Source organism: Chinchilla lanigera, unplaced genomic scaffold (assembly GCF_000276665.1).
Source record: "Chinchilla lanigera isolate Chin_1 unplaced genomic scaffold, ChiLan1.0 scaffold00097, whole genome shotgun sequence".
Taxonomy (NCBI): domain Eukaryota; kingdom Metazoa; phylum Chordata; class Mammalia; order Rodentia; family Chinchillidae; genus Chinchilla; species Chinchilla lanigera.
In genome coordinates, this window is record NW_004955498.1 from 7,722,020 (window position 1) to 7,749,988 (window position 27,969).

The following is a 27,969-nucleotide window of genomic DNA, read 5'->3' on the forward strand; positions in this document are numbered from 1 at the left end:
AAAAAAAAAAAAAAAAAAAAAAAAAAAAAGCTAATAAAATATCAGTATATCTGGCTGAGTGAAATATGTCTCATTTCTAGGAACAACCAAAGAAGCCCATTGGGGACTTGTCCTACGGAAGCAATAAAGAAAGCTCTGCGAGGCATCCCACACCAGTCTCTCCCTTTCTCACTCTCCTCAACCCCAGTGAGGCTGTATAAGGACAAGGTAGGAAGATCCTGGCAAGAGGGTATCCCCAGGCCGTTGCTGCCTAACTTTGCTTCTCTTTCGTTGATGAGAGTGAGATACCAGAGGATACTTATTTATTGTTGAATTATAGATAACCATGCATCTACGAAGGCACAGGAGGTTCAGTGTGTAATAGTGACATTACAAGAACCATTGCTAATAACACATGAGATGCACACAGCATGCTACAGCTTCGAAGGCACATTCACACTCAGCAATCCCATTCATGTCTGCCCCTAACATTTGTAGTGTAGGGATTCTGGGTGCCTGGAACTAAGGATGCTATTTACTCCATTTGCTCTCCATGGTGACCCCGTGAGGGACATACTGCAGGCATTATTATCATCCCTCTTTCAGAGACCAGAAGTTAAAGTGTTTTTCCGAGTTGATGCGATTTTCTTGGGGTCATACGACCTGCAAAACTGGGGTGTAAATTCAGAGTTCTTTCTATGACTGTCTTCCGTTCATCTGATGGCAAATGACTCTTCAACTCCTTGGTAATCTTAGTCATATGAAAGATGAAGCAATTACCCATGCTTCCCTTTAGGCGAACATTTCCCATGTATAACGTGGTTGTGGGTGCAATCAGGGTTCTTTCTGTTGCAGAAAAAGCTTGAAGGGATCTTAAAAGTCATAGCATGGCAGAAGGAGGGAGGGAGGGCGAGAAGAGAGTACTGTCAGACAAGGAGGTCAGAGCACATCGGGTTACGCCTAAGAGCCCACCGGAAGAACACAGCCATAATTTCCCTTGTGAAGTGTCCTGCCCCCACAAACATCCGCTTCTTCCTCTCTGCTGTGTTCATAGGTGGGATGGGCATGAAGTGGATGGAAAGGCAGATAGGAAAGTTATTATAAATCAGTTCTGCTCCCAATCAGAAATCACTATCTTTACATCCTGCCTTTATAACCTATTTGTTGTGATCCTGTTCTCCACTACCCAAGGACCACGGGGGAGACATAAAGTAATTTCCCCTTGACATCTCACATAAGAGGCAGTATCTTAGAAATAATAATATAAGTACTGAGAGGGAACACAATTTTCTTTATTAAACTCTCATGGACATTTTCAGTATATAAAAGAAGTAGCAGGATTCTCAGTGAATTGCATCTCTCTTGTGTCTGGTTCTTTGAGTCATGAAGCCCCCTTTCTGCCTTGAGAAATAAAAGTCAGATTGGTGGGATGGCTGGCTGGCTTGAGAATTGAGCTTTTGTCCAAGATATACAGGACATTTTGTAAATATCCAATGGATTAATTAGAACTTCAAGGGCACTTGTTATCTAGTTCCAACCTATTATTGCTTAGACAGGCATACTGAAAATAAAAGATGGGTATTTGCTGATGGGAACACAATTGGTTTTTTCCTTCCAGCTTGGAGCTCTTGCTAATGCACACCTGAGCACATTTGCTTTAGTTAGCCTACTTTGAACAATATCTATTACTGCTGCTCTGACCATTTGTAAAGTTGTTTGCCATCCGTCAGCTTAGGCAATGAGCCAAGATTAGCGATGCTGGCCAGTTAGCCATTTTGAGTGTGGCTGACTGGAACACAATTGAGTTTGATTTTCCTGCTCATTCCTGACAGAGTTGTTTGTCTGTCTCAGTTTTGTCATTTATCCAATGGCTGACAACATCTGTGTTTTTCTTCCAAATAGTCCGCTTTCTAATCTCTAGAAAATGATTTTCTTCCCTAGCCCTAAAGGCTGAACAGATCATTGACAAAAAGCATTGTCATTCAGAATAAAGAGTATCTACCACCAGACAGGGACTAACCCTAAAGACTCAACATGCCTAGAGCCTCCTCTGTCTAGAGATGAAGGGAATACATATCTGTTTTCAGTCACAGATGCTGAAATACATTTATTCTTTTATTCAGTAAAATTGTTTATTCCTACTCTGTCCTAGGCCCGCTGTCATACCTACTCTCCCTGCAAAGACCTTGTGTGCAGGCATGAATCTAGTAAACATGCCCAGCACTCAGAGCATATCAGTTTGAAACCCAGACTTAGACGAGCTTACTGCCAAGGAGAAACAGTGTGTATGGAAACATGCAGTTCCAATACAACTTGACATAGTTCTGTGGAAGGAACTGTGGGTGGAGAGGAGATGAAAGAATTATTATGCATATGGCCATCAGAGAAGGCCTTGGAGGACGGAGGTCGCCTGAGAGGAAGCTTCACAGATAAATGGAGTGGGCCAGAGAAAGGCATTCTAAAGAATACTGCATCTGCTCAACAATGTAATACTCAGTGAAATAAATCAGACACAGAAGGTTAAATATCACATGGCCTCTCTAATATGAGAAATACAAAATATAGATAAAGAGCAAAATAAAGGAGAGGGGAGGACATGGAGGGGGGAGTAAAAATTATCAAGATTATACATATACCGCTTCCATAAGATTAATTCTCCAAACACACACACACACACTCTCTCTCTCTCTCTCTCTCTCTCTCTCTATATATATATATATATATATATATATATATATATACATATATATTATGTGTGCATTTGTGGGTTTTTTGTTGTTGTTGTTGTTGTTTTTTTTGGTTTGGTTTTTCTCCGGTACCAGGAATTGAACTCACGACCTTGCACTTGCCAGGCAGGCGCTGTGCCGCTGAGCTAAATCCCCAGCCCCTTATGTGTGCATTTGTAATATAACTCATTGCTAATATATTACAGACACACACATATTACTTAAACTAATGCACAAAGGCCTTTTGGGAAACAAGTCTGGCTCATTTGGGTCATTGCTTTGTCACCATATTCTTTGTTGCAAAAGAATGCTTGTTTTCTTTCAGCCCACTACGGCAATGCGTTGATGTTTCATTGCCACCACAGCTTCCTGACTTGTCTCTCCGCTCACAGTACATCCTTTAAACGACAGCTTTCTACTTTCCCCGGCACACAGAGAATGAAGCCCACTGCCTACATGATTTGACACGATCTTGTCCCCTGCACCCTTTGCTTGTCTCTTGCTGTGCCCTCCCTGGGCACTCAGCACTCGCTATTTTAACAAGCCAGGCTCTCTGACATTAACGCTTTTGTACTCACTGTGTTCTCTGCCCAGAATGTTCTTTCAGAATACCTGGATGACTAATCCCTGCACTTTTCTCTGGTCTTTGCTTAATTAACATCTTCTAAAAGAGGCCTGTTCTGACCTCCCTTCAGTTTCCCACTCACCCTCTGTGTCATAAATCTTACCTTGCTTTTATCTTTTTCCATAGTATCTGACACGCAACATGCCACACAATTTACTTTCCCATCCCCAATATATTTTATTTCTTCCCTTTCTATAAGGTTAGAGCTTTTTGTCTTCCTTTTTTTTGATGTATACCAAGACCCCAGTGTAATGCCACGCACATTATAGGTTTTCAATGAATATGCACTGAATGAGTGAATTGCTGGATGGCTTTTCTTTTCTAAACACATATATTTCTATGAGAAGTTTGCAGCGAGTAGGTGTGGGCTTGGTAACACCAAGTTCAAGTATTCACAAAGCTCCAGGAAAAAGGTATCTTAATAGGATTCATTAATGTCAACGTATGTCAATTGCTCTCCTTCCTTTAGCATATAGTTTCTTTCCTACAATTTCAGAGCTGTAAGAGCCCTATAGAAAGCATCTAAGCTGGGCATGGTGGTTCATACCTGTCATCCTTGCACTCTGGGAGGCTGAGGCAGGAGGACTGCAAGTTTGAGTCCAGCCTGAGCAACTTAGCAAATTAGCCAGATCCTGTCGCAAAATGGGAAAAGTAAAAGCAAAAAGGGCTGGAGACACAACTCAATGCAAAGGCCCTGTGTTCAGTTTCCTGACTCAATAATGCAGTCAATGAATATTTATTGCTCATTGGCTATGTAAAAAGATAGTATTTTAAACAATGTACATCAGGGAAGTTATGAAGCTTAAAACATATCTAAGTAGAGGGACACAAAGAAATAAGATAAATGGGTAAAGTACATAGTATATTAAAAGGTGATGAGCTCCATGAAGAAAAATAAAATATAGGTAGAAAATGTATTAAGAAAGGATTGAAATTTTTGTTTTGTTTTTTTTTTTTTGGTTTTTCTTTTTGGTTTTTCTCCGGTACCAGGAACCGAACTCACGACCTTGCACTTGCCAGGCAGGCGCTTTTTGCCGCTGAGCTAAATCCCCAGCCCCAGGATTGAAATTTTTAATAGAGTTTTCAGGGATTACCTCACTTGACAGGGAGCATGTAACATTTGAGCAAGGATGTGGGGAAAATGAGAGAATGAAGCTGCTGGAAACATGGAGAAAACATTAAAAGTAGAAGGCGGAACAAATGTAAAATCACTGGGGTAGAAGTGTGTCCAGTGTGCTGAGAAAATAGCAAGTAAGCGCCCATGGCTGTAGAGGAGCTAGCTAGGGGGAGACTAACAGAAAGTAAATTCTAGGAGGAAATTGTAAGGTGGGACCTAGTCAGTCTAAGGCCCTCTAGGATAATTTTGCTTTTTCCCTGAGTGAAGTATGAAGGCATTGCTAGATTTTTTATCAGCATAGGCCTGACTATAATTGACTAATATTTTAGGATTCTTTTGGCAGCTGTGCAAAGAATAAATAGAAGGAGAGCAAGAACAAAAGCAGGGATATGAAATCCAACATTCTCATAATTCCAAACTCTCGAAAATCTAGGAATAGAAGGTAACTGTCTCAACTGAAAAAGTGCACTTACAGAAAATCTACATCCAGCATTCTAGTATTTAATAGTAGAAGACTAAATTACTTAGCCCTAAGACAGGGCACGAACATCTGCTGTCTTTCATTCAATTTGTATTACTGTTTTAGCCATCATAGGAAGAAAAATAAGGTAGAATGACTGCTGGGAGTATGGAGTTTCTCTTTTGAGGTGATTAAAATGTTCTGAGATTAGTTATTGGTGATGGTTGCAAAATTGTAAAGGTAATAAAATCATTTAATTATAGACTTTAAAAAATTAATTGTGTGATGTGTGAACCATGTTTCAACCAAGCTGTCAAAAATTAGGCAAGCATAAGAATGTAAGAACAAAACTGGAAAGCAGAAATCAAAACTGTCTCTATGTGGTACATTCAGCCACTCCGTGATATAGATGTAAGATGTCAATGCTCACCAAATTGCTGTCTAAATTCAAAATACTTCCTTTCAAAATCCTAAATTGTTTTTCTTTTTGGAGAACTATTAAGTTTAAACTGACTCTAAAATTTATACAGGATCACAAGTAATTTAAAACAGTTGAAATATCAAACTAAAAACGCTTCTATACATCAAAGGAAATAATCAATAGAGGGAAGAAAACCTACAGAATGAAAGAAAATATTTGCAAACAATATTCCTGACAAGAAATTAACATCCAGTTAGGCATGGTAGTGCATGCCTGTAATTCTAGCATTCAGGAGGCTGAGGAAGGAAGATCACTGTTAGTTTGAGGCCGGCCTGGGCTACAAAGTGACTTGAAGGCCAGCCTGAACTGCATAGTCACACCTTGTTTCAAAAAGACAAAAAAAAGTAATTAACATCCAGGAGGCACATAGAACTCAAAGAAACTCAGTAACAACAACAGAAACAAAGTAATCCAATTTGAAAATGAGCAGCCATTCAATAGACATGCCTCACAAAAGGAACTACGAATGACAAACCAGTATATTAAAAAATGCCCAATGTCAGTAGCCATCAAGAAAATGCAAATCAAAACTACAGTGAGATTTCACACCACCACAACAAAAAATGTTAATTTCAAACAAAACAGCAAAAACAAAGGCTAGCAGAGATGTGGAGAAAATTGAACTCTTCTGCTCTGTTGGTAGAAATGTAAATTAGTAAGGCTAATATGGAGAACAGTTTGGAGGTTCCACCAAAAAAAAAAAAATGTAAAACTAGACCTACCTATTATTCAGTTAGCCAACTTCTGCATATATATTCAAAGATTATGAAATCACTTTATGAAAGAGAAAGCATGCACATGTTTATTGGAGCTCTATTCACAATAGCTAAGATATGTTATTAGCCTCAATATCCATCATGATATGGGTGGATAAAGAAAACATGGTGTATATCTCCCAGTAGAATATTATTCAGCCATAAAGAAGACTGAAATCTTGTCACTTCCACCAAAATGAAAAGAAATAGAAACCATCATATTATGCAAAATAAGCCAGAAAGAGAAAGACAAGTACCACATGTTCTCTCTGATCTGTAGAAGCTAAAGAAAAGTACACTTGAATATGGAGTAGTGATTACTAGAGGTTAATATATAAAACAACAGAAGTCTTCTAAATTGTACTTAATCAAATTTAAAGCATTTGATCATCAAAAACACTATAAAAATGAAAAGATCAGGCACAAAGTGGATTAATATAGTTGTGAAACATACCTGATAAAATATTTGTGTCAAAAATATACGAAACTCTCAAATTAGATATGGAAGGAATGTATTTCAATGCAATAAAAGTCATCCACAATAAACAGCTAATATATCCAACAGGGAAAAGTTCAAAGGTTTTCCACAAAGACAGGATATCCATTTTTATCACTTCTATTTAAAATAGTACTGGAAGACATAGCTAAAGCCATGAGGTGAATGAAAGAAAAAATATTCAAATTGGAAAGGGAGAAGTTAAATTGTCCCTGTTTGTAGACATGATATTATCTACAGAAAACCCACAAGATCCAACTAACAAACGGGTAGAACTAATAAACAAACTCAGTAAAGATGAAGAATATAAAATCAACACACAAAAATCAGCAGTATTCTTGTACACTAACAGAAACAACTTGAAATAGGAAAACATTACATTCACAATATCTATACAAATAAATTGATGCTTAGGAATAAATTGATCCAGTGAAGTGAAAGATCTCTATATTGAAAAGTAGGAAGCACAGATGAAAGGGACTCAAGAAGATGCAAATGGATGGAAAGATATCCTTTTTCAAGGATTGGAAGAATTAATATTATTAAAATGCTCATACTGCTCAAAATGCTCTATAGATTTAATGTAAGCACAAGTGAAATCCCAATGTTGTTGCACAGAAATTTTTGAAAAATTTAAAATTCTTGTAGAATGACAAGAGACCCTGAATAGATAAAGACATTTTAAGCAGAAAGAACAAAGCTAAGAGAATCATGTTACCTGAATTAAAATATACCATAAATGTGTAGTAATCAAAAGAGTAAGGAATTGGCATAGAATTAGACACATACATGAATAGAACAGAATGGATAGTCCAGAAATAAATGATCACATTTACAGTGAATTGATTTTCAATGGAGATACAAGAAGACACAAAGGGAAAGGGCAATCTCTTTGATAAACTGGATATTCATGTGCAGAAGAATGAAATAAGATCTCTACTTTCTACCACATGCAAAAGCCAACTCAATATAGATTAAAAGCTTAAATGTAAGACCTAAAATTATGAAACTACTGGGAAAAACATAAGGTAAAGCTTCACGACATTATTCTGTGCAATGATATTTTTGGATAAGAACTCAAAAGCACAGGAAACAAAAGCAAAAATAGATAAATAGTATTACATACAACTGAAAAGTTTCTATACAGCAAAGAAAACAATCAACAGAGTGAAGAGACAACCTACAGAATTGGAGAAAAAATTTTCAAATCATATATTTAATGAGGGGTTAGTGCCCAAAATATATAGGAAACACAACACAGAAGCAAGAAAAAAAAATCACAAAAATGGGCAAAGAACCTGAATAGACATTTCTCAAAAGAAGGCATAAAGTGGCCAACAGTGAGAAGTTGCTAAACATCACTAATCATCAGGGAAATGCAAATGGAAAACACGGTAAGTCACTGAAATGGTTGTTGTGCACCCTGTATGTCCATCAACAGATGAATGGGAAGAGAGAATGCTGTATTTATACATGGTGGAATACTTGGCTATTAAGAAGTGTAAATTCAAGACATTTGTGGGAAAATGAATGCACCAGGAAAACTGAATCTTTAGTGAAATAAATCAGGCATACAAGCTCAAACAGCACATGGTATCCCTCATTTGAGTAAAGCAAAGTCTAAATTAAGAGCAAAATGAAGGATGGATAGAAGAAAACAAAGGTATCTTTTGTAAATAGGAAGGGGTCTGTGAGACTGAGGCTATGGTCAATATTGGTTAAATGGCCCAAATTTCTGGTAAATATAAATAACAAGTTGAAGAGATCTATTATAAATAAGTGGTACTTATTTACCATATACTATACTTAATTAGAATGTATTTGCTCACTGAAAGTTGACAAGAAAGTATTCTCAGCACAAGAAATGATTAGTATGTGAAGTAATGCATATGTTAATAAGTTTGATTTAGCTTTTCCACAATGTACATATTTATGAAAACATCACACTGTACACTATGAATATATACAAATTTTATCTGTCAATTTTAAAAGAAGACATGGATTCCAAAGGTAGATTGACAGATTTAGAACTCAGCTGTCACCTAGGAGGTGTGTGCAAGTAACTTTAAATTACCTTGTTAGCTAACATTACACATGTTAATGAAAACCTCAAGACTGAATGATATTATGAAGGATGTAATGGTATATTGGAAAGATAATAAATCTGAGGATGGAGATTCATCAAGCTGGGTTAATGTCTTTCCACACATTTCCAAGATATGAGTGGTGTTTAACACTTCATCCATTTCCTATGGCCTGGACTACATTATTTTTATACAATGGAGTACTACTCAGCTATAAAGAAGGATAAACTTGAGACATTTATAGGGAAATGGATGCAACTGGAGACCATACTCATAAGTGAAATAAATCAGTCTTGCATGTGTAAACACTGTATTGTCTCCCTAGTGCAAAAAGCTGAAAGAGTAAATAAGATCCAAAATATACAGTAGATATTGTGAAATGGGAAGAAACTGCTCAAAAAGAAAGAGCAATTGGAATGGGGGAAAGGAGAAAAGAAGGAAGGGAAAAGGAAAAATATATATATATACATATACATATATATACATATACATATATATACAAGATAGTTAAGATAGTTATACTAGTAATTGCTATTAGTTCATTGAAAAGAAAGGTTTATGCCTGTATTGTTTGATGAATTTTTCATACCTATATCTTGTAATATGAGCAACTACTTTGAAGATACCAATATGCAAAGTACTAACCATTGTTACTGTCCTACAATCTTGTTTTAAAATTTTATGCCATTGTTTTTATTGTTTTTTTTTCTTTTCTTTAAAATTAAAAAAAGTAAATGAATAACAGTTACAAAAATGTGGCTGCACATAAGGCACAAGATACATGTGTCAAGGCCGGGCAGGTGTACACATCTGTAATCCCAGCACTTGGGAGGCTGAGACGGGAGGATCTTTGTGTGTTAGACACCAAGGCCAGCATGAACTACATAGCAAGATCTTCTCTCTTAAAAAAAATACATGTATCAGAATCTCAAAGTAGGAAAGGGGAATGAAGTTGTTAGGGATAAATAACAGGCTTAACATGGTAATCCACGGATTATCTTATTCGACCTCATGAGGTTAAGAATCTCTGCTATTGACTTAAAATCACTAAGTAAATATTTTTTTCTACTTCTTTGGAATTAAGACAAATTATCTATTTGATTATTCGGTGTCCCTATCACATTGTCACTAGTAATATCTCAGTATATTTTCAAAATGAGCACATTCATCAGAGATACTATGCTATTTGCTGACTATTTTTCTATTTTTTGTACCATTCATGTAAAAGAAAAGTGTTTGCCTTGCATTTGTTACACTGTGCTTTTCAACTTTGGGATTTTATTGGAGAGTGCATATATCTTGTCTCTTGAACTAGATTAAATAAATACATGTAAATCATTCGCTTGTAGATGTGAATCCACCCAAACAACAGCACACTTCAGGAGCTATATTATCCATGTCCTTGTTCCCTGCTGCAGTCTGAGTGCTTGCATCCCCCTGAAATTCATATTCTGAAACTTCATCCCCAATGACAAATGTTAAGTGGTAGGTGCTTTGGGAGGGGATTAGGTTGTGAAGGCTCTGATCTAAGGAATGAGATTTGCAAGAGATCCAAGGTAGCTTGCTAGACCTTTCTAAAAACAAAGCAAGAAGGCATTGTCTTTGAAGTAGATAGCTCCAGAGACAATGAATCTGTTGCAGCCTTGATCTTGAATTTTCAAGCCTCCACAACTGTGAAAAATAAAATTTTCTTTTAGTTTATTAGTAGATGTGTGCACTACATAATGTTTACTTTTCTTGTGAGAAGTTAGCACATGTACATAACATGCCTTAATTCCTCTTATCCTCCCCTCCCCTCCCCCACCCATGTCTTCATCCCCTTCGCCTTATGAGTCCGTGTTTGCAGTACGTAACGTTTGCGTTGTGTGGAGTGGGTACACGGACATAACACATCCCTGCTCCTTTTCTCCTCCCTTATCCTTTCCCTCCCAGTACACTGTACTGGCATACTCATTTAGTTCTGGAAACTTGCTTATTTCTTCATTGATTTCTTCTGAAATCCATTGTTTGGTTAAGAAGGTAATATTTAGTTTCTGTGTGCTTGCATGATTTCTGTTTTCTTTTGTTGTTGATTTTTAACTTCATTCCAATGGTGGCAAGCATATAGCACACGTGCCACAGAGGGCGTGCAGAACTCTCTCTGCTTGCAAGCAAGTCAAGTCACCCCAGCAGCCAAGCATCAGCTAACAGCTGCTTTTTCTAAACTAAAACTTCAGTATTCAGGTTTAACTGTAATGTTGGCACTTTGCAATATATAATTGGGTTTTAGGCTGCAGTTTAGGCACTTGGTCTCTAAAAGGTTTATCATCACAGTATAATTTCAATTATTTTACATTTAGTTAAGGCTGATTTATTGGCTGAAATGTATTCCAGTTTGGAGAAAGTTCCATGAACTGCCAAAAAGAATGTGTGTTGTTGGGTGGGGCCCTCTGTACATATACCTTAAATTCATTTGTTCAAAGGTTTTGTTCAATTCTGGTATTTCTTTGTTGGTTTTTTGTCTACTTGATCTATTTGTGATAGTGGGGTGTGGAGGCTCCCCACTATAATTTTGTTTCAGTCTATATGATCTTTTATGTCCAGTAGTAGTTATTTTATGAAGTTGGGTGTACCATTGTTTGATTCATAAGTGTTAATAACTGTTACCTCTTCCTATTGTTTCCTTAACCAGTTCATAGTAGCCTTCTTTTCCTGTTTTTGTTTTGGTTTGGTTTTTTGGCTCTTTCTTGAGACAGGGTCTCAGTGTGCAGTTCAGGCCAGCCTTCAGCTCACTTTGTAGCCCAGGCTGGCCTTGAACTCGCAATGGTCTTCCTGCCTCAACCTCCTGAGTGCTGGGATTACAGGCATGCGCCACCATGCCCAGCTTTCTTTTTCGGTTTTGATCAGTTTTCCTTGATATATAGGTATATAGGTATACCTGCTTTTTCTTTCAGGTTCCTGTTACATGGAATATTTTCCATCCTTTGATTTTTACTATATGGGCCTCTTTTTGGGTTAAATGTGTTTCTCATATACAAGATAATGTTGGATTTTCTTTTTTGATCCATTCTGCCAGTCTATGTCTTTGACTGGGGAATTGAGACCATTAACATTCAGAGTTATTACTGACAGGTATCCACTTATTCCTGCCATTGCCTTATATTCCTGTTGCTGATTCGGAACTGCAACCCCCTATCTGATGTATTTATTCTATTTGATTTTTGTCATTGTTGGCTTCATTGTATTTTTCTAAGGAATCCTTGAGAATATTTTGGAGTGCTGGCTAAGTGTACATGAATTTTTTTAGGTGCTTTTTATCATGAAAGTATCTTATTTCTACATCAATTTTGAAAGATAGTTTTGCAGGATATGTCAACCTAGGTTGAAAATTATTTTCTCTCAGGACTTGAAACACTTCATTTCTAGCCCGCCTGGCCTTCAAGCTTTTATGTTCAGAAGTCTGCTATAATTCCAATGGGTTATCCTTTAGAAGTGATTCATTGCTTTTCTATAACTGCTTTTAAGTTTGTGTTCTTGTGCTGGAATTCTGGGATTTTGACTACAATGTGTCATGGAGAGGTTCTTTGCTGATAATGGCTATTGGGGTTCTGCATGCCTCACTTAATTCTTTCATTTGGAAAGATTTCAGCTATTATTTCAGAAAATGGGTTTTTTATGCCACTGTGCTATGTTCCGACATTTTACCAATTCCAATTATTCTTAGGTTAATCTTTTTGGCATCATCTAGGAAATGTTGGATCCAATTTTCATGTTCTCTTATCATTTTTAAGATGTTTCTCATTCATTGGTCATTGACTACAGCTCTATCTTCTGGTTTTGAGACTCTGTCCTCACATTGATCACTTCTGCAGCCCATACTTTCAATAAAATTTTTAACTTCTTGAATTTCTATTTGAAGCCCTTATAGACTCTAATTCTTTTCTCTGCTTATTATGCATGCTTTTTCATTATCTCTTCTATCTTTTATTAGTCTTCTTTAGAATTGCTGATAATTCTGTTAGTTGGCTCATTTTTTATATCTTCTTACCAATTGCCTTATTGCACTGTTTTGTTATTTCCCCTGATAGCTTTTGAATGATTTGGGTGAGAGGCATTTGGTTGCCTCTCTTTCATGCTGCATCGATCAGCTTTGGATAAGTTGGGAGTTTGGGGAGGCATTGTTTGGCTTATCTTGTCATGTTTCTGTTTCTGTTAACTTGTTTGTGTTGAGGTTTGTGAGCTGATGGCAGTGGAAAGTTTTGTTTCTAGCATAGAGACTTCCTTAATTAATGTCCATTTTTTGTCTTTTTTTTTTGAGCCAGGGTTTCATTATGCTGTTCAAGCTGGGCTTGAACTCACTTCGTAGCCCAGCCTAGCCTTGAACTCTTCCTGCCTCAGCCTCCTGAGTGCTAGGATTACAGCATGCACCACCCCACACACCTGGCAGTTAACATCTACTTTTCAGTGGTGTCCTCTGGGCATGAGTAACTACTGATCTTTGCCTCTGTGCCAGGATCCAACCACCTCCATTTACTTGGGATGGGAGGTTGCAGCATGTTTGGCTCTGTTCTTAGTTTTCCCCAAATGGTCCACAGTATTTTTAATGATCCATAAGCAATCTAGATATTGGCATCTAGATTGAATAAAACCAATTAACAACAATAACTATGACATCTTGGCCATAGTAATAAAATTAGCATTAATCATAGCATTAAATACAAACTGAATATTGATAGAACATAAGGACCAAAAAAGTACCAGCCTTGTTCATAAAAAAGAGATCTATAAGTATAGTATGAACATTAAGTCTAACCAAATATAGACTTACTATTTACCTACAGGAAATATTTACTAAATGAAACAACATTTCCTCCACTAACAATAGCACAATATTCAACAGCAATAGTATAAAGTTGAATATTTATCTAGAAATTCTTAGCAGTTATCCTAATAAAGATGGAGGGGGTGGGGAACCAGAGAATGAAAAAGTCGAATTTGATATAGTGGTTGATGTGGTATGAGAAGGAGGAAAAAGGATGACAGGCTGGACTATTAGAGAGGAAAACAAAAATTAATTAATAGTGATAGAGAAGAGATTCTGGAAAGAATGAGCAAGAAAAAGAAGAAAAAGATAAGCAATATGAATAGGAGATAAAAGAAAGAAAGAAGAGAAACGTTGGAAGGGAAAAAGATAAAAGACGAAAAAGAATCTAAAAGAAGAAAAACAAAAGTGGGAGGAAAACTCCAAACCCTGAAAAAAACCCGGGAGACTGAGCCAGGAGGATCTTTGAGATTTTGCGATCAGCCTGAACTACAAAGTGAGCTCAAGGCCAGCCTGAGCTGCATAGTGAGACCCTGTCTCAAAAAGACAAAAAAAAGTACAAAAATAGGAAAATCACAAAAGGATTGAGTCACAGAAAACAATTCCTGTGTTACTGAATGATTGGCTACTTTTCACAGTCTTCACTCTTGGGATCATGCACACGTGACTTTCTATGCCTAGCTTTAGGGCCTATGGATGTTTAAGGTGACTTTTCTGTACTAAAAGCCCTTCTGTTTGTTCTCCCTAGACTGTGGCTACCATTCAAGACCAGGTGTTTCTTTGCTGCCCTTGGTAGATGGGGAACATAATCAGCCCTTGCTTCTCTGCTGGATGTAGGTCACAAGTCAGGGATTCAAGTGAGATGTTAGGTTTAATGTCTACAGTTGTGGGTTCTGCCTTCTCCCTTCTCTCCTGGGTGTTGTCTCCCTCCAGAAATAGTTCGTTTGTCTAGTCTTTGCCTTGGCTGCCCCATGCTGCGGTCCCCTAGGAGTAGAGTGCCATTCCCCTATTATAGGTCTGCTCTCTCACGTGGGGGTGAGGTGCTACTCATTTGGTGCCGATCTGCTGTCTCACGTAGTGTTGGGTTTCTGTTCCAGGTTGGCTCTCTCCTGTGTGTGGGGAGGCATGAACTAGGAGAAACCCTCAGAGGAAATAAAAGTCCTCACCCTCTCCACAGTCCTGAAGGGTAAAGGCTATTGAATATATGTATTTGTGACTCAGTGCAGGTATCACACTTTTAAGAGTAATACAGGAGGCAGCAGCTTAAGCTTTGAAGGGAATAAGAGTGTCTGAAGTTCATGTGAGCCCCATCGTAGAGGATCTGTCAACTAGGCCTTTTGGAAGTGGAATAATCTGCTCCGTACTCTGACAAATGTTCTTTCTAAAATTCAAAGTACAGACCACACTTCCTTAAGGGCGGTGGAGGTGCCAGGCAGGCTCTTTGTTTAATCATGGAGTAAAGGGCAGGATTTCGGATTTATAGCGAAAAACAAAGGGTAATAAATCACTTATAGCCATTATCAGTACAGGATGAGTCACTTGAAATATACCACCACCAAATACCCAAACCAAGGAGTGCATTAGTCACAAGGATCTCAGCTGTCTGCATGCTTCCCATTAAATCCTCCGGGTACAGACAAGAGGCTCAGGACAAGCAAAGCAAGGAAGAAGAGCATGACTCCTGGCTACATTTAGCCTTCAGAGAGAGCACGTCTGGGTTTTAACGATCGCCTCAGAGGCGCAGCTTCCTCCTCATTTTGTGACACTTTCCTGTACTCTCCATCCACTTGCAAGCACTTGTGACTTCACCACACAAAGCTCTAATGTGTCTGTCTTTATACATATTGTCTTTTTTCTCCAACCGAATGTCCTTTCCTCTTTATAAAAGGGCTGATCAATAGTGTTTATTTAAATTTTACAATTTTTATCACTGTGAAATATTCATTGCCACCCCCACCAGTTCTCCTCCTTTCTTAGAACACATTTACCCCATTGTTTTTACCATTTTCTGAAGCAGTTCTAGAAGTCTTCTTCCTGAGGGTCTTTACAAGATATGATTAAAAAAAAAAACAAAAAAACCACAGTGATTACTGCTGGTGAGTGCCATCCAACAGAAAGATAGGCTTGTGAAAATACCATGGTGCGTCCTTACCCACCTCGTTCACCAGATCTGGCACCATGAGACTTCTGTGACAATGAGAGGCAAATGTTTTGAATCAATTTCAGACTTAGAAGCAGTCGTGACAATGCAACTAAAGACATGAAAGAGAATTTCCAGAACTACTTCTGGAAATGCAAGGGCAATTGGATAAGTGTGTTTGAAACAAGGGGGAATGTTTAGATGGAGATTAGTACTGCTTTAATTTAAACATCCACCATAACTTTCTATTACACTTCCTGTATGAAACACATGTTTTTCACACCTTTGCTAAAGTATTTCGGCCACGATATGTTGTTTGTGCCCTACTGACATAGTGGTTTCCTCCAGCTCGCAAGAACCCCAGAAATATCCTAGTTCTTAGCATGTAAGATTACTGGTATCTGTATGTCTGTCTCCTGCTTATGGTTCTGAGCAACTTGAGGGAGGGATCTCTGCTCATCATTTTGCCACCCCATCCTTAACATGGCAGTTGGCACAGAGCACAGTGGTTGATAACTGCTTCTTGACCTAATTTATATTTTTGTGAGATAGGCGGGGGGGGCATTTTATCCCCATTTCCCAGAAGAAGAGACTGAGATCCAGAAAGACGAAATGTCTTGCCCCAGGTTATATTGCTAGTCTGTGTCAGAGTTGGGACTCATACCCAGAGCTCCCAATTCTTACTCTGATACTTATTGCACTGCAATGCAGTGTCTCCACTCTGCCTATGGCACCACCTAAAATACCTGGGTAATTGAGAACAATATTGATCAGCATTAAAATTAGCTTTTTAACATATTCAACCTTCCTAGAGACCAACTTCTTTTAAGAAGAAAGACATTTCTTTTCACTGCAAAGCACTGCTTTCCACTTTGAATGGGCAAAAGTGAAACAAGTATGGGAAGAAATCCTGGGAATACTTTCCTCCCTCCCCGCACAGCCCAAACACCTGTTTCCTATGTGGAACACTCCCATACCTCCACCTATGACCCTATGTCTAAGTGAGCTCTGTACAGTTCAGCTCATAGCATGTCACTGCTAGATTTTTTGAAACTTCCATTATGCCTTCTACTGTAGTAAATGATGTGTTTTATCTTTTCTCCCAGGATATGAACTTTTGGAGGGTGGGGATTTGCTATCACTACACAAAGCACACAGAGTAATTTGTGATTCACTGAGGACTTAATCTCTTTCTTTCTTCTGCATTCATCCTGAACTTTCTCAGAGCCCAAAATGAGCCACTCTATCTCTTCTATGATCTTACTTCTGCTCATTAGAGTGAGGCTAACTGTGAATCAGAGTCAGTTGCTCATTCCATGATTAAGGAAGTGCAAGTGGAATCCCCTAGAGCAAACAGTATCACAGAAAACAGACTATGGGAAAGAAATATGGCAATGCTTGGTTGGCGTGATTACATTAAATGCCATACCACTAACAATCTGGCCCAAATATTTTGCCTGGTTTCAGGTCATTTTAGAGATACTCCCTAAAATGAAAACTCAAATGCAAGCTATTAGCATCTAAACTAGGAAGACACGAACTTTACTTTTAAAATTTGTGGGGAGGGGCTCCTGGAATCATGTAGGATCTGCCCTTTAGATAATGTTTTAGAAAATCCCAAGTACATAAGCAAAACTGACACAATCATACAATCAAAGAATAAAGGAAGTGTCATAGTCCCAATATAATAGCAAATCTCTTTTAATTTGCTCAAAACACCACTTTCCTCTTGAAGAGTCAACATGAAGAAACTGCTGCTTATTTCCTTTGATTTTCAGCTAAATACAGTACACTGGTACAACATATAGAAGACTCTTTGTACTATGTATTGTATGTTTACAAAATCCCATTGTATCCAATTTCTCCTGAGTTCCAGACCTGCATCTCCAACTGCCATTTGTCGTGTCCGCCTCAGATGGATTTCTTAAAACTGACAGCCCAAACATTCCCTTATTAGAGGAAGGGCTGTGCTCTAGTGTGAAGAACAAGTTTGCTTCAACTGTGACTTGGGTCTCTGTATCAGCCTTTCCATGTACTCGTGGTGTGACTTTGCTGTATCGAAACTTCTGTTCACTAACTATAACAATGAGGATGCTAACAACGAAAGTGAAATCTCCAGGGAACAGCTATGTGCCAGGACATATGTCCCACAATTGCTACGCCTTAGCACATTTACTCCACGCAATGACCCTACAAGGCTGGTGTTGTTATGATTCACCTCATTTTCCAGAGGAAGGACCAGGAGCACTCTTGCAGCAGAACTCGCATTCTTAATCCCAAGGCTGTGCTCTGCCTCTGTAATTCATCGCTATTGCTGTCAGGAGTGAGGGTAGCACTTGAAGTGCCTGGCATAGCGAGTCCATGAGAAGCACGTGCCTTTGAAGCATCTCTTCCCCTCTACAAGGTATCTGCTTCTTCTCCATACTAAGGTTTTTTGTTATTAGAAACTGCGAACCATTCAGGGTCCAAGGAGGATAGGACAGAGATATTCTCAATGCTCCTTTTTAAACTCTAGTTAGACTGAATTTTCTTGCAAACCTCTACGGTATGTATTCTTTGTTGTCTGTTCTTGATTTCCTCTGTCTCTTGCCGATGCCCACCAGCACCTTCCCTAGACTATGAGATGTGCACTAGCTGGTATCCTTGCTTCCTATTCAGCCTCAAAGAGGGCAACTAGAGCTTTTAGCCAAAAAATAAGACAGAGCTAGAATTATCAGAGACTCAGTTTTCTCTTTTTCTTGGCAATATTTCTTTTCCCAGTTGGTCTTCCTGTTAAGGTATGTGCATAAGATCTCGTTCTAGTCGAACAAAGGCCAGCAGAAATGAGTGTGCTGCTCAAGGGCTGGGCTCTAAACACCTCTCTTATACAATCCTCCACTTTCCTTCCTCTTCTACTTACACGATACTGAAAAGTGTGGAGGTCTTGGAGACTAGGTGCTGAATTTGACAGGGTTGCTAGATGAAAGGATATTGGGTCCCTGAAAATACCACTGGGAAATGAGCTGTCTGTCAATGAAGATCATTTGCTTTGAACTTTAAAGAGCAAGAAATACACTGCTGTCACATTTAAACTATTACACATTTTTTGGTTCAGCAATTTGTATTAGCATGTATGTTCTCATGTCACTCACTTTAGAAATAATGTTTCCATATACCTATGGGATAAATGTGATCTATATTACTTCCTGATTATCATCCCTCGTTTGTCACGCAGAAATCCTTCTAAATAGGTGTGCTATTTGACTATATGGCCTACTACCCTTCCTTACTACTTCCATCTTTCCAAAGCTTAGTATTCTTCCCATTAAATAGGAATGTTCACATGCAGGTCATTATTTTTCACACACCCTTAGTACTTACATTTCCCAAGGGTACTTCTGTGATTACAGGAACCTTCCAGACAACATCCTGAACCCCACTGACTTCTATTAAGAGTCAGCTACCACCGATGCTACTTCTTTAACACGTTTTTAATCCACATATTTACTCCACACTTTATTTGGTGGAGAGGTCAATCACTTGAAGCTAGACAGACTTTGATTTACCTAATGACGGGACCATATTAGGCAATGCATTTCTATTTGTTAAGTTTCACCTTCTGAATCAATTCAATAGGGATAATAAATGTAGGTGTTATATACCTATATTGAATAGTTATTTTGGAGATTAGAGATGTTTTACATAAAGTGCCTTGCACATAATAGGTGTTCAATACACAGTAGCGCCTTTATTATTATTACAGTATTACAGCAGGTTCCCTGCTTAGCACCTTATTGAATAGCTTTGCCTTCCTCCAGTCTGCCTCGTACACTGCTCCTACAGTCATCTATCTAAAACGCAAATCCATTTGATTCCTTCCTCTGCAGTCAGGTCGTCAAACAATCTCCATCATCTTTCTGCCAAGAAACCTTAGAGTGCCGCTCCCCTGCCAGGCTGCTTCCCTGCATGGCTCTCCGTCCAGTTCTGCTCACCTGCATGGAGTGACTTCCGTGCGTCATCCCTACCTCTGTCCCTTACCCTACACAGCTACATACCTGCTGCATGCTCTGCAGGGTATTTATTTCCTCCCTACCTTTTAATCTCATTTACTTCTACATATCTTTTAGGTCTCAGTTGAAAGCTAATTTCCTCTGAAATTTATTGCACATCTCCCCACCAACTCATTTTATTGTTCCCACTAGATGTTCCCATAGCACTCTATATTTCCTATATCACGTCTCAGAGGAGACATGAAATTTCTGATGGATTATGCCGACTCGTGGACACATACATTTGTACGTGCTATTTCCTCTGTCGTGTACTGCTGCCCCATCCTTCATCTGCTTATAGTTTCCTACACTTCCCTTAATATTCAAGAGATAAGGTATGCATGGCCTTCTGCAGTTTTCCTTGATGCTCCCATGTAATTCTGCTTCCTCTTTACCCGCTATAACCCTCTATTACCATCACGTTTGTGCTTGCTTGTGCTTAAAGTATTTTACCATATTACGCAGAAGAATGTGCACACATCCCTTTATCTGCTAAATCCTAAGGCCACTGCAAGTGTGAGCTGTGTCTCACTTAACCCTGTAGCAGTGCACTTAAGTGCATGCAGAGCCTTAAACATAATAAGCACTTGCACATGTCGTAAAGAAATGATTCAACTCAGTGGCATAAAGTTGAATTAAATTTCATGAATATTTTCTCCCTTTTATTCAGATGATGAGCATTTTTTACTCTATTGCATGATGTAACGTGTGTACATGAGGTAGAAAGAACATGATGAACATGTTTACCCATACCCTAATCAAGAAGCATAATGCCATTAATAGAGATGTAAAGTTTCCCATATATCTGCACTTGAATAATAGAGAAGATTTTGTAAATGTGTGTGTCATTTGGGGTTGGGCTCTATTCATTTTCTCCGTACTGCTCCAGTGTAGTATGCGCACTGCTGAACTAAGCAGCAGGTCGTGAGCTCCTGCCTGCATTTTGGGCTGTGATCGGGTCTCAAACTGCAGCAAGGCAACTTGCTTCAACTTTTTCAACTGCCCTAGTTACATGCAACACTTGGTGGATTTTTTTCTAGGCAGCTGTCCTTTTGGAGTCTTCGCATGGAATCCAAAGTGAAATTTTTGCAGGTCAAAATAATAAAAAGGGATGCTGAAGAATAACACTTCCAGAAAACTTCAGAGTGTTCTGCAGACCTTATCCAATCTGTGATTTTTATGTGGCTGGAAGACAGGCAGCAGCGAGAGTCTTGTCAGCATGGGGGACTGGAGAAAAGAGTTTTGTGACTTGCCAAATTTCACTGAATCAATCAGCTTGGGAGCCTTGTAAAGAGCCAAGTTTTAGCTTGCAAATTTGAGCCCAGGTCTCCCTGCAGACCCACCTTCTTGCATCTACGGTGAGCTATCTGCTGTGGGGGAAAACAATGGCTTCATCATGCTTCTGTACTTCTGTGTTTCCTCTAATCTCTACTTCTGAATAAGCACAAAGCCATTCCACTTAGACTCTTCAATCACCAAATTTCACTTTTTTGTTTGATTCAAGCTAAAATGAAGAGGTCAGTGCTTATCATCTTGCTATTCATGCAACTCTATTTTTGGCCGACGAATCATCTGCTCTGCCCTCTCCAGTGCGGAGCTTCACTTCCCCATCCTCTCTTCTCCCTCTTTTGTATTGCTTTTCCAATGCTCAAACCTCTCCTCTACCTTCTCTTTTGTTGTTCACTTTCTTTTCTATCCTTCCCCAGTCATTCTCTACCTCTCCTCTACCATTCTCTTTTTTCACATTTTTATTTTGTTTATAACCACACGTATGCAGTACATAAGGGCTACACTCACTGTGTGGAGTCGGTCCATGGACATAACACATCTTCATTCTTTGTTCACCCCCTTCCTGCCCTGTATTTCTTGGTCCCCTTCCCTTTTGAAAAAGATCTATCTCCTTGTTTTCTATTATCTAGCTTTCTTTTATTTTGCTCTTTATGTATACTGTGGGTTTCTCATATAAGAGAAGCCATGCAATAGTTAAGCTTGTGTGTCTGATTTATTTCACTTAACATTATGGTCTCAAAGTGCATCCATTTTCCTACAAATGACTCAAGTTTAACGTTCTTTATAGCAGAATAGTATCTATGTGTGTAAATACCTCATTTTCTTCATGTACTGGGTTCAGTCTGTATCCCCACAAGCTTCTCTTCTATCGGTTACTATCTTTGACCCTTCCACATATCTTCCTCATTGTTCCATGCCTCTGACGATCTCATTCCATAATGTTCTTTTCTGTTTATATCTAATGTATTCTATTCTTTTTTTGGTCAATTTCCTGGTTGTTTTTGTGGTTTTTTTCTGGTACTGGGAATTGAACTCACGACCTTGAGCTTCCAGGCAGGTGCTGTGCCGCTGAGCTAAATCCCCAGCTCCTATTGTATTCTATTCTTAACACAAATATGTGAATTCACATTTCCTCCCCAAATTCTTCTCCTTTCTGCATTTTAATACAAGCATGCCTCTCTTCCATGTATTCCTCTACGAATGCTCTACTCTGTCCAAATTCTCTTTCATATATTGTAACTATTTGTGTCTCTTTGCTCTGCCCAGCCATGGCAGTCAAGTTGTACTAGCCACTTCCGTGGCTCAGGGGCTGCTTAGAGGATGAGTAAAACATGCTTCTGAGTGTGCCAAGATACCTTAGAAACCAAGAGCCAAATAAACCTCTGCTCCTTTAAGTTGTGTACAGCAGGTACTTTGTCTCAGCAGTGAGAAAACTGACCAATACACTTCTCTCCTTTTCAACATTTACACAGTTTCACGCACTGTGAGGTGCATCCATCTTTCCTCACAGGTAAACTCCAATGAGTTTTGATACTACCCTTTATGGCTTCCTCTGGAAGCTTCCTTTCACATATCATTCCTACTGTCTCTTCAACCTTTATTTTCTGCTAGGTCATTTATGGGGTCAAACAAATATGAGCCAGTCCCTTCATTGCAAACAAGGGCAGTCTTTCTTTTGACCATGAAGGTAGCCATTCCATATCCCTTCCTTTCAAGTAAGTTTTTGGAAATTATTCTCTGTATTCACTGTCTCTACGGCCAACACGCCAACTCTTAAAAACTCTTCATTGCACAACTGGCTCAAAGGTCATCACTGTGGAGGCAACGTGGCAGACCCCGACCTGGCACTTAGCGGTTTACCATCCTCCCTCAGAACTAACACCTGCTGCTTTCACTCACTTTTGTTGGCCACAAGAGGGCATTTGTTCATGCCCAACTTTGAGGCTCAAGGGAGCTACAATACCGCCATGCACCCAGAAGGAGACGAACTGAGAAATACTGGAAAGTGGCGATACTGACTACCACACTCAGCTTCTGAGATACCGTGCACTAGTGACTCTATTTACACTTCTCTGACTTTTCTTCTGTCTCTTCAATAGGTTCCTCTTTACTCCTGCCTATTAATCCACTGCTCTAAATTATAGCCTTATTGCTTCTCTGCCAGATGACACCAGCTAACTCCTAGCCATTTTCCCCTAATCCTAGTCTTGTTTCCTTCAAACACATTCCCTACACAGTAGCTACACTGCTGTATGTAAAACAGAAAAAGAATCAACTCATTCTTTCACTTCAAGTGTCTCCCAGTCCCTGAAACTGCTCACTTGGCTTTCTGACTAGAATGTCTTTCCTCTATTCCTCCTTCTTGCTTACCCACATCTTCTATCTTCCTTTCTTGTTCACGCCCTCTTCTTCTCCACCTATCCGCTTTTCCCCTGTTCTCCTGTGTTTCTATTCTACTCTACATGCATTTCTAATCTAGTTGCTCATCTCCTCCTCTCTTCTTTAAATTTTCTCTTAACTCTTCATTTTTTATCATTTTTCTCCCTTGGACATCTTCTTGTGTCCCAGATTCTTATACTAAAAACAGCAATAAATAACAAATTTAAGGAGGGCCTAGTATGCAGGCAAACACGCTTCAGTTATTTACCACCTATTTACCAGACATACATTGAGTTTCACTGTGCAAAATAAAATACACAAAATTGAAGTAGCCACAGAAGCTGCACTGAGGGATTGCACTTATTCATTCAGTACAGGTTCGCTCTGTTACCAGAACTTATTAATGTGGGAGGAGACCACAGGAAGTGATTCAGCAGCACAGGAACTAACAAAAGGGTAAAGAACCGTAAGAGTTTGTCAGTACTGCGGCAAAGACTCTTACTGCATTTCAAGCACTTCAAAGTTATTCTTTTTGATAACAAATTTTAATGTCTAACGACTCTAGTGATAGTATTGGGTCATGAAATATATGAAATTGTGATAGTCTATTTTGCAACTGAGGTAGACAAGTATGCAATATTCTTATATTTCTGTACAGCATATTTCAATGTAATATGCTGTACAGATATAATCTGAAGTTGTTTGGGGAGTTTATTTCACATTCCTTAGAATCCCCAGGCAATGTTACATAAAATAAAGAATGCTGAATTTTTTATTTATGTACATAAAGCATTATATGTTTCAAAAACGGGTATTATTATTTCATTGGATTCTTATTATTCTGCATCATAGGGGAACTGTGTTGAAGCAGTCAAACCTAGTATATTCTGATGATTACAGTATTCATGCTTGTGTATGTATTATAGCAAGTTTGTGTGTTTAAGTGCCTTTGAATATGTTTGTGCCTGTGTAGCAGTCACATGTATTTTTGAGTATGCATACATTTATACAATATGAACATATATGTCTATGTGTCTGTGAATGTTTACATGTCCAAATATCTATTTATATGTGTATCTAGCACATCTACATCTGTACATTTAATATTAATGTGTTAGGAAGTGTATATCCACATTTCTAGTCTATAACCTTAAAGGAATTTTCAGTAGATACCCTAAAACCTGCTACTTTCACCCCTAGTAATAACCGCAATACACTGTGAGTGAGACCTCAATATCTCGTTCTCTGACCTCATTGTGTAGAGGAGGGTCCCGTTGTCCACCAGTCTGAGTAGCTTGTTGGGTGTGGTCATATTATGAGCCACTGATTTCTTGCCGTTGTGGAAGAAGGTATCCGGAGTCCAGATCTTACTAGCCAGGAGATTGTTCAGTGGAAGGATCTTCATGGGTCCATCAAATTTCAGTCTTTCATCATGCCATGTCTGTCTAAAAAACACATCAATGGTGTACTCCTAGGGACAGAAAGAGAGAGGGGAGAATAATGTTTCAGTAGAGTTTGGGTGAGAGCCTTCAGTCCCCTTGGCAAATATTAATTACTTTGCAGTGTTTCCTCTGATATAAAGGAGCACTAATGTGTTGCAGTAATTACTGATGAGTAAGACAAATGATTATGGCTGAAAAACAATGCCATGATGAGCTGTAACTATGCAATAATATAACTACAGGTTTTGTATTAAGACTACCACTACCAACACTGCCCTGTTCACCCTGCAAGCTGACCACAAGATTGCCTACTGAAAAGCCAAGAGGTACCTTCTCCATCCTGTGACAGCTCTAGTCCGAGCATACAGCGTACCTTGTCTTCACTGCTGAATAATCCCATATGAACATCAATGTTCAACATAGCAATAACCATAAAAACAAACCTTATATTTTAACACAAATTTGACCTGGGCATGAAAATAGCAATATATCTAATGGGTTAAGATATTTTCTTTGATACGTAATTAAATATTACAGCTAAATAAATAAAAAGTAACTACAAATAGAAGAATGGGAAAATGAACAGAATGTTAATAAAATTATTAGTAAAAGTGAAAAAATTCAAAATTTTTGCTAATATAAACACAGATTAAACAGCAATAAATGATTGAGGATTTGGTAATAGCACAATAAATTGCTTCAGCACATCTTCCTGTAGCTGTAATTATAAAATAGGAACAATTATGCCTGTCAGTTGAAAGCAATGGAAAATTACAGAGAGCAGACAGAAATTTCGAGTGCATTTACACTCAGAAGAAAGCAGCAGCAGTGTATCAGAATCGTGAGTTAGTGTTTTTTCCCTTTCCTGGAGGTGATCTCGCAAACTTAGGATTCCTCAGGCATTATGATACCCTTCCTGGCTTAGGGTGGTAGCAAAGCTGGACTATCAGGGGTGCGAGTCCTGGAAACAGAAGGTTCACAGAAGCAATGTACATGCAAAGCTGGGTGTGGGCTCAGCTCCAAATCCTGGCTGACCACTCAACTGTAGACCAATGGAGGAAAACCCTGGGGCCCACTGAGAAGCAGGAGGGAAGAACAGAAGTGAGAGAACTGGGCTGGGTGAGGTTTGTGAGTTCACTACTGTTTCGGCTGAAGGAATTTTTCATTCAGGCACAACTCAGGTGGTAGGAGTCTGAAAACACATTAGTTTCACATACCAAAGCAGGTGATCAGGGATGGTGGTGAGGTGAAAACACTTGGGAAGTTTCTGGAAGGAGGAGAACTGCACAGTCAGGGCATAGGCGACACTTGCAGCTATTTCCGGTTTTATGTTTTTATTACTGTATGTTTGCAGAACACAGTGACCAAGTCCTCGTGGGGCGCTGGCGCACACACAGTACGTCTTCATTTTCTTTTCATCCCCTTTCCTCCCCTCCCTCCCTCTCCCTCCCTCTCTTGGTTCCCTTCCCTTTTGCAAAAGATCTTGCTATTTCCTATTATGTATCTTTTCATTTCTTTGTTTCTATTTTGATTTTCCCAAGAAGTTGCTCTAAGTTCTTTGGTTCAAAATCCCCTAATAGCTTCTGATCAGACCTCAAATGAAATTTTCCCTGACATAAGCTGGTCCTTGCCTTTCTATAAGAAATCTGCACTCTTCCCTCTTCAATTAGCCAGTCTCACTTTTCCCTTCCTCTCACATACCAAGTACATCCCTGGCTAAGAATCCAAAGTTAATATAATGTATTGCCTAAACTAAAACACTTTTGACAGTACGAGGAAGCTTTATAAATAACCAGGACAACAGGTGTAAACCCAGACTCTGCCAGAAGAGAAACTAGAACAAGACTCCCACATAGTTCCATGGTCCTGAGAGGCTCTACCCTCAGCAAAAGGATGAAAACTGGATAAAATTAACTAGAAAAAAACCAGCCATAACACCAAAATTCAGAAATAAGGGGAGGAAGGAAGAAAAGAAAAACATTTGAACAGAGCTTGAACAACTTTAAGCTTGATCTTAGGTTGATGTTCAAATGTACATGATGGGCTTGATCTAACGCCTTCAAACTGAAAAATTAGCATAAATTGAACTCAGGCTGAGGATATCACTACATTAACTTGAAAATCCAACCAAAAAACCACTCTGGAGGCACCAAATCACAAATAGATGCTTGCTAATAATAAGCTCCCACTTCACAAGAACAGAACACCTCAGGAAATGGCCATGAGTAAGAGTCAGCTGATACAGCGTATAATCAAGTCAGACTCCCTCCAAGGACTTCATATAACAGAATTATCAAGTAGAGATTATGAACGAAGTATAATTAGCGTTGAAAGGAAAGGGGAAATTAAAATTGTGGGAGAAGGGGTGAAATAGATGGCAAATTTGAAAAAATGGTCTATTTGACGTCAGCCTTCCAAAAAAGAAAAAAGTGATTGGAAATAAAAACTTAATGAATGTGTTACATAGTAGATGGGATGTTACTGAAGCGAGATTAATGAACTGAAAGATACATATGAGGAAAAATTGATCAGTTTACTTTTCAGACAGATAAATGATGGAAATATGAGAGAATAAATCTCTCTGTTCATGGAAGATAAGAGAAAGGTTTAGCATGTCTGTTAACGTTTAAATGTGAAGGACCAGAGAAAATGGTGGAGGAACAATATTGAAAGTGATAATGGATAAAGTTTCCCAGAATTGTTGAAATACGTGGATCTTTAGCCTCAGGAATCCTAATTAACTGAAAGCTCAGTGAATTAAAGTAGAACCAAGCAGAGCCAGTACACAGCAGATTTAGAGAATACCAGAGATCTTCAAAGGGCAGCTGAGGTGGTGTAATCCCAGCACTCTGGAAGGTTCAGGCTGGAGGATGACAAATTCAATCCCAGACTGGACAACTTAGTAGCTTAGCAAGACCTGGTCACAAAAATAAGCTAATAAAGTAAAAAAATTTAAAAGGGCTGGTGGTGTAGCTCAATATAATGGCCCTGAGCTCAACCCTCAGTACTGCAAAAAAGATATGTTATGTACAAATAACATAATTTTGATTGATAACAGACTTCTTGAAAACACAAAGAAGCCAAAAGACAATTTAAACATATCTTCAAAATGTTAAGAGAGGGGCTGGGGATTTAGCTCAGCGGCAAAAGCGCCTGCCTGGCAAGC

The 27,969-nt window shown here is 38.7% G+C and overlaps 1 protein-coding gene across 5 annotated transcripts in view; it reads right to left on the minus strand.

Annotated features, from left to right (window-relative positions):
- Positions 1-27,969, minus strand: part of Gabra3 (gamma-aminobutyric acid (GABA) A receptor, alpha 3) — a 231,802-nt gene that overhangs the window by 49,038 nt on the left and 154,795 nt on the right. For all 5 annotated transcript variants that reach the window (XM_005406450.2, XM_005406448.1, XM_005406449.2 and 2 more), the window contains exon 5: positions 24,612-24,832. In XM_005406450.2, coding sequence (XP_005406507.1) covers positions 24,612-24,832 — 221 coding nt within the window. The remainder of the gene's footprint in view (positions 1-24,611; positions 24,833-27,969) is intronic.